This window comes from Perkinsus marinus, assembly GCF_000006405.1.
Source record: "Perkinsus marinus ATCC 50983 genomic scaffold scf_1104296943560, whole genome shotgun sequence".
Classification (NCBI taxonomy): domain Eukaryota; phylum Perkinsozoa; order Perkinsida; family Perkinsidae; genus Perkinsus; species Perkinsus marinus.
Genome location: NW_003211781.1, coordinates 36,133 through 43,355, shown reverse-complemented (window position 1 = coordinate 43,355; position 7,223 = coordinate 36,133). Strand labels below are relative to the sequence as shown.

At 49.9% G+C, this 7,223-nt stretch overlaps 2 protein-coding genes across 2 annotated transcripts in view; both read right to left on the bottom strand.

Annotated features, from left to right (window-relative positions):
• Positions 1–6,463, bottom strand: part of Pmar_PMAR000658 (succinate dehydrogenase, putative) — a gene marked incomplete at both ends in the record, with an annotated part of 7,766 nt that extends 1,303 nt beyond the window's left edge. The window contains one exon of the mRNA XM_002781082.1: positions 1–6,463. This exon is cut by the window's left edge and continues 4 nt beyond it. Within this exon, the coding sequence (XP_002781128.1) occupies positions 1–6,463 (6,463 nt within the window).
• Positions 6,464–7,162: 699 nt separating this feature from the next.
• Pmar_PMAR000657 (Fumarate reductase, putative) overlaps positions 7,163–7,223 on the bottom strand; it is a gene marked incomplete at both ends in the record, with an annotated part of 1,011 nt that continues 950 nt past the window's right edge. The window contains one exon of the mRNA XM_002781081.1: positions 7,163–7,223. Coding sequence (XP_002781127.1) covers positions 7,163–7,223 — 61 coding nt within the window.

Sequence of the window (7,223 nt, the reverse complement as noted above, 5' to 3'; positions counted from 1 at the left end):
AGGGCTCAGTAGCATCCTTACCACCATAGTTGAGAATAGAGATATCTCCACCAGGATGATCAGGCAAGAAACCCGTAACATCCAAGACCTCACCATCGATCACAACCCAGCAAGATTCACGGGAATTGTGCTTCGAGATCTCTTCCATAGTATACGACTTACCAGCGGCAGCAGAATTTGTCGGAGTGACCGTCACTGCAGCAGGAGTAGACGGAGCAACAGGAGCAGCAGCAGCAGTAGCCTTGTCAACAACAGGACCGAGGACACAATCGGGGGCATACTTCTCAATGACATCAGATGGATGGATCATGTTGAACTCCTTACTAGCATCTTTGCCTGCAAAGGTCATGATGGCAAGTTTTCCACCAGGATGTTCTGGAAGGAAGTTCGTGACATTCAAGACCTGGCCATTGATGATAACCCAGCAATCACTCTCAGTGGTGTGCTTAGCGACTTCCTCCTTAGTGTAGCCGTGTACAACAGGAGCAGCAGGAGCCGCAGCAACCTTAGCTTGAGCAACCTTCTTGGGTACGCTAGCAGGTGCCTTAGCAAGAGCAGGCAGAGAGACGCTCTTCTTGAGACCAAGGAGACCCTCACAAGCATCGTCAGCAGTCAAGCGACCGAAGACAACACAATCGAGAAGCGAGTTACCGCCCAAACGGTTGTTGCCATGGACACCTCCCATAACTTCACCGGCAGCATAGAGACCACGAATTGGCTTCTTCGTCTCCTTGCTAATGACGCGACCGGCCGTGTCGATCTTGAGACCACCCATGCAGTAGTGAACAAGAGGAGTGACAATGGCGACGCTATAGTGATCGTCCATCTTGAAGTCGTAGTTCGTGAAGAACTTCTTGCCGAACTTATCGAAGGTCTTACCGGTCGGATAGGCATCATACTCACCACCATCGGGGTTGGCCTCCTGTTTACTGGCAACCTCCTTGTAATCCTTGAAGGTCTGCTCCAAGGTAGAAGCCGGAATGCCCATCTCCTTAGCGAGATCGTAAGCACTGTCGAAGTCCTTCATGACACCACGGCCCTTGTAGTGCTCAACATGCCAGCGAATTTCGTTGGCCGAAGCAGTGTTCAATACCAAACGGAAGGGACCCTTGTTGTGGAACATCCTATCGGACACATAATCACGACGGCCAAGCTCATTGGAGAAACGATGACCATCAGCATCGAGCAAGATTCCACCAACACCACGAAGAGCCTCAGCAGCCAAGAACTTGACCTTACTGTCAGGGTCCTTGGGGTTCACGAGACCGGTAGGATGAACCTGTACCCACTCGAGATCAACTACATCAGCATCGGCAGCAACACCCATCTTGATGCCATCACCGGTGCAATGCTCTCCGTTAGTAGTAGACAACTTGAGCAAGTCAGGACGGTACTTAGCCAAGAGACCATCTTTAGTGAAATCGGCACCGTATCCACCAGTTGCGAGGATAACAGGGCCATCAACAACATAGGATTTACCATCCTTCTCGTACTTGACACCGATAACATTGCCTTCATTATCAGTTTCGAGCTCAGTAGCTCTCGCCTTGTTGATAATCTGGCACTTATCTGGATGTGCCTTGGCAATAGCCTCAGCCATCTGCATCTCAGCATACGTAATGGTCATACCAGGGAAACGCTCCTTACCACGATGAGTACGCTCTACAGAGTGACCGCCCAGACGAGATAGAAGAGAAAGATCGAGACCGAAGACATCCATAAGCCAGTTAACAGAAGGACCAGAATGCTCAACCATAGTGTTAATGAGCTCTGGGCTCTTGGAGCCACCCTTCATACAGTCGAACTCGAAGAGCTCATTAGAATCCTTTATACCGAGCCTCTCTTGAGTCTTGGTGCCGGAACCGTTGATACCCGAAGTTGCCTTCGATGAATTGCCACCACAGAAGGCCGACTTGTCAACCAAGAGTACTTCCCCGCCGTGTTCAAGAACAGTGTTCGCGGCAGAGAAACCAGCAAGACCACCACCAACAACAATAACACGTTTACGAGACTCAGTACGACCATCCTCGAGATCCTTCAGAGGAACACGCTCGCACTTAGGATAGAAAGTGTCGATGAGGTTGTTACCAGAAATACGGCCGTAAGCAACACAATCCAGAAGAGAGTTACCACCCAATCTGTTGTTGCCGTGAACACCACCCATCAATTCACCGGCAGCATACAGACCACGGATAGGCTTGTCCTCCTTACCAAGAACATGAGAGAACTCATCAATCTTGAGGCCACCCATACAGTAATGGACCAGAGGAGTGACAATAGCGACGTTGTAGTGGTCGTCCATCTTGAGGTCGTAATTCGTGAAAAACTTCTTGCCGAACTTATCGAAGGTCTTACCGGTCGGATAAGCATCATACTCACCACCATCAGGGTTGGCCTCCTGCTTATCAGCAACCACCTTGTAATCCTTGAAGGTCTGCTCCAAGGTAGAAGCAGGAATGCCCATCTCCTTAGCGAGATCGTAAGCACTGCTGAACTCCTTCATGACACCACGGCCCTTGTAGTGCTCAACATGCCAGCGAATCTCGTCAGACGCAGCAGTGTTCAATACCAAACGGAAGGGACCCTTGTTGTGGAACATCTTATCGGACACATAATCACGACGGCCAAGCTCATTGGCGAAGCGATGACCATCAGCATCGAGCAAGATTCCACCAACACCACGAAGAGCCTCAGCAGCCAAGAACTTGACCTTACTGTCAGGGTCCTTGGGGTTCACGAGACCGGTAGGATGAACCTGTACCCACTCGAGATCAATAGTTTGGGCACCAACTGCAACACCCATCTTGATTCCATCACCAGTGCAATGCTCGCCATTGGTAGTGGACAACTTGAGCAAGTCGGGACGGTACTTGGCTAATAGACCATCCTTAGAGAAATCGGCACCATAACCACCGGTAGCGAGGATAACAGGTCCCTCCAGCGTATATGTCTTGCCACCCTTCTCATACTTCACACCAACAACATCACCCTTGTCATTCTGAACAAGCTCAGTAGCACGAGCCTTGTTCATGATCTGACACCTATCAGGCAGAGCCTTGGAGATAGCCTCGGCCATTTGCATTTCAGCATAGGTGATAGTCATACCAGGGAAGCGCTCCTTTCCACGATGGGTACGCTCAACAGAGTGACCACCCAAACGAGAGAGTAGAGAAAGATCGAGATCGAAGTTATCCATCAACCATTCGACGGAAGCACCAGACGCTTCGACCATGGTCTTGATGAGTTGAGGATTCTTGGAACCACCCTTCATGCAATCGAACTCGAACAGCTCATTGGAATCCTTGATGCCAAGTCTCTTCTGAGTCTTAGTGCAAGATCCATTGATACCAGAAGTGGCCTTGGACGAGTTACCACCACAGAAGGCAGACTTATCGATGAGGATAACTTCGCCACCGCGTTCCAAGATGGTGTTAGCGGCAGAGAAACCTGCAAGACCACCACCAACAACTATCGCAGGTCTACGAGGCTCCGTTCTTCCAGTAGCTAAGTCCTTCAAAGCTACAGGCTTGGCAGATTGGAAGAAAGTATCCATCAAATCCTTGCCGGAGATACGACCATAGGCAACACAATCAAGTAGAGAATTGCCACCTAAACGGTTGTTGCCGTGAACGCCTCCCATGACCTCACCGGCAGCGTAAAGGCCGCGAATAGGCTTATCGCCCTCGCCAATGACATGAGAAGAAGTATCAATCTTAAGACCGCCCATACAATAGTGAACAAGAGGAGTGACAATAGCGACGCTATAGTGATCGTCCATCTTGAAGTCGTAGTTCGTGAAGAACTTCTTGCCGAACTTATCGAAGGTCTTGCCGGTCGGATAAGCATCATACTCACCACCATCGGGGTTGGCCTCCTGCTTATCAGCAACCACCTTGTAATCCTTGAAGGTCTGCTCCAAGGTAGAAGCCGGAATGCCCATCTCCTTAGCGAGATCGTAAGCACTGTCGAAATCCTTCATGACACCACGGCCCTTGTAGTGCTCAACATGCCAGCGAATTTCGTTGGCCGAAGCAGTGTTCAATACCAAACGGAAGGGACCCTTGTTGTGGAACATCCTATCGGACACATAATCACGACGACCAAGCTCATTGGAGAAACGATGACCATCAGCATCGAGCAAGATCCCACCAACACCACGAAGAGCCTCAGCAGCCAAGAACTTGACCTTACTGTCAGGGTCCTTGGGGTTCACGAGACCGGTAGGATGAACCTGTACCCACTCGAGATCAATTGCCTTAGCACCAATCGCCACACCCATCTTGATTCCATCGCCAGTGCAGTGCTCACCGTTGGTAGTGGACAACTTGAGCAAGTCGGGACGATACTTGGCGAGTAGACCGTCCTTCGAGAAATCAGCACCGAACCCACCCGTTGCAAGAATGACAGGACCGAACTCGGAACGTTCCTTGCCATCTTTAGTGTAGCGAACACCAATGACCTCACCGTCATCCCCAGTGATGAGATCGGTCACCCTAGCCTTGTTCATGATCTGGCACCTATCAGGCAGGGCCTTGGAGATAGCCTCGGCCATTTGCATTTCAGCATAAGTGATAGTCATACCAGGGAAGCGCTCCTTTCCACGATGGGTACGCTCAACAGAGTGACCACCCAAACGAGAAAGTAGAGAAAGATCGAGATCGAAGTTCTCCATTAACCAGTCAACGGAAGGGCCAGAAGCTTCGACCATGGTCTTGATGAGTTGAGGATTCTTGGAACCACCCTTCATGCAATCGAACTCGAACAGCTCATTGGAATCCTTGATGCCAAGTCTCTTCTGAGTCTTAGTGCAAGATCCATTGATACCAGAAGTGGCCTTAGACGAGTTACCACCACAGAAAGCAGACTTATCAAGCAACAACACGCTGCCACCGTGCTCAAGGATCGAATTGCAGGCACTGAAACCAGCCAAACCACCACCAACAATAATGGCACGCTTGTTGGGCTTCGTACGACCGAGGGCAAGATCCTTCAAAGGCACGTCTTCTCGGGCAGGAAGGAAATTCTTACAGGCGTCCTTTCCGGTAATTCTGCCGTAGACAACGCAATCGAGGAGGGAGTTACCACCCAAACGGTTGTTACCATGAACACCTCCCATAACTTCACCAGCAGCATAGAGACCACGGATTGGCTTCTTCGTCTCCTTGCTGATGACGCGACCGGCCGTGTCGATCTTGAGACCACCCATGCAGTAGTGAACAAGAGGAGTGACAATGGCGACGCTATAGTGATCGTCCATCTTGAAGTCGTAGTTCGTGAAGAACTTCTTGCCGAACTTATCGAAGGTCTTACCGGTCGGATAAGCATCATACTCACCACCATCGGGGTTGGCCTCCTGCTTATCAGCAACCTCCTTGTAATCCTTGAAGGTCTGCTCCAAGGTAGAAGCGGGAATGCCCATCTCCTTAGCGAGATCGTAAGCACTGTCGAAGTCCTTCATGACACCACGGCCCTTGTAGTGCTCAACATGCCAGCGAATTTCGTTGGCCGAAGCAGTGTTCAATACCAAACGGAAGGGACCCTTGTTGTGGAACATCTTATCGGACACATAATCACGACGGCCAAGCTCATTGGAGAAACGATGACCATCAGCATCGAGCAAGATTCCACCAACACCACGAAGAGCCTCAGCAGCCAGGAATTTGACCTTACTGTCAGGGTCCTTGGGGTTTACGAGACCGGTAGGATGAACCTGTACCCACTCGAGATCAACGACATCAGCATTGGCAGCAACACCCATCTTGATGCCATCACCAGTACAATGCTCTCCGTTAGTAGTAGACAACTTGAGCAAGTCAGGACGGTACTTAGCCAAGAGACCATCTTTAGTGAAATCGGCACCGTATCCACCAGTTGCGAGGACGACCGGACCGTAAACCTTATGTGATTGACCATCGTTAGTCGTATACAGAACACCAATCACGTCACCTTCTTTGTTGGTGAGCAACTCGGTAGCACGGGCCTTATTGATGATCTGGCATCTATCAGGTAGGGCCTTGGAAATAGCCTCTGCCATCTGCATCTCAGCGTAAGTGATAGTCATACCAGGGAAACGCTCCTTACCACGATGGGTACGCTCAACAGAGTGACCACCCAAACGAGATAGAAGAGAAAGATCGAGATCGAAGTTGTCCATGAGCCAGTTGACCGAGGAGCCGGAATGCTCAACCATGGTATTGATAAGCTCAGGACTCTTGGAGCCACCCTTCATACAGTCGAATTCGAACAACTTGTTCGAATCCTCGATACCGAGCTTCTTCTGAGTTCTGGTGCACGAACCATTGATGCCAGAAGTAGCCTTGGAGGAGTTACCGCCGCAGAACGCTGACTTGTCAATGAGCAAAACGTTACCACCATGCTCAAGAATACTATTAGCAGCAGAAAACCCTGCAAGACCGCCACCAACCACGATAACTTGGTTGGGTTGAGTTGCTGTAGAGGACATGAGTTGATGAATAAAAAACTGAAGCAATGCTCGTCATCTCTAACCACTTCAGTCAATGATCGAATCTAATCTATATTTACATAAAAGATTACATGAGCATCACGAGATACATAAGCTGCTGAAATATCTAGCTCGGTCTAAGCTGCGACACAAGCTGTCTCCAAGCATGGATTTTTTGGAGACTCATTCGACGGGTGTATCCCAAGCCGTACAGTTCAAATTCGGCACTTTTCAACTCGGACAATCGGTGAATGCGTTTCACGATTTTCGGGCAGTTCAATTCCGGACAGTTGAAACTGGGGCAGAAACCGGCGACGAAGCCGTACCAATCCGGACAGTGGAAACTGGTGCATTGGATTCCTCGCTCACCCTTCGGGCAGTGCCAGCTGAGGCAGTACTAAGCGATCCACTCGGCCAACTCAAGGACTGGGTATAGTTAAACGAAACTTCACAAGTATCATCACGATATCATTCAATTATCGATATCACGGTATCATACAATTGTGTGCTCTCGTCAACAAAAAGACTTCACACGTTAGTCATTTATTCAATGCTCAGTCATAGATATCGTTCACGGTGATGAACACTTCATCAGAGGATAGGGTGGAAGCTTGTTGATTCTCGGGCTGAGCTACCTCACCAGGGGACTTGCTCCTTTCAAGAGTAGCGGTACAGCTCCGGAGATACTGTATGTATTTCTCATCCGCTAATCTGATGGGCGTCGCAGCCCAACACTTGCCGCCGTACTCCGGGAACGTCG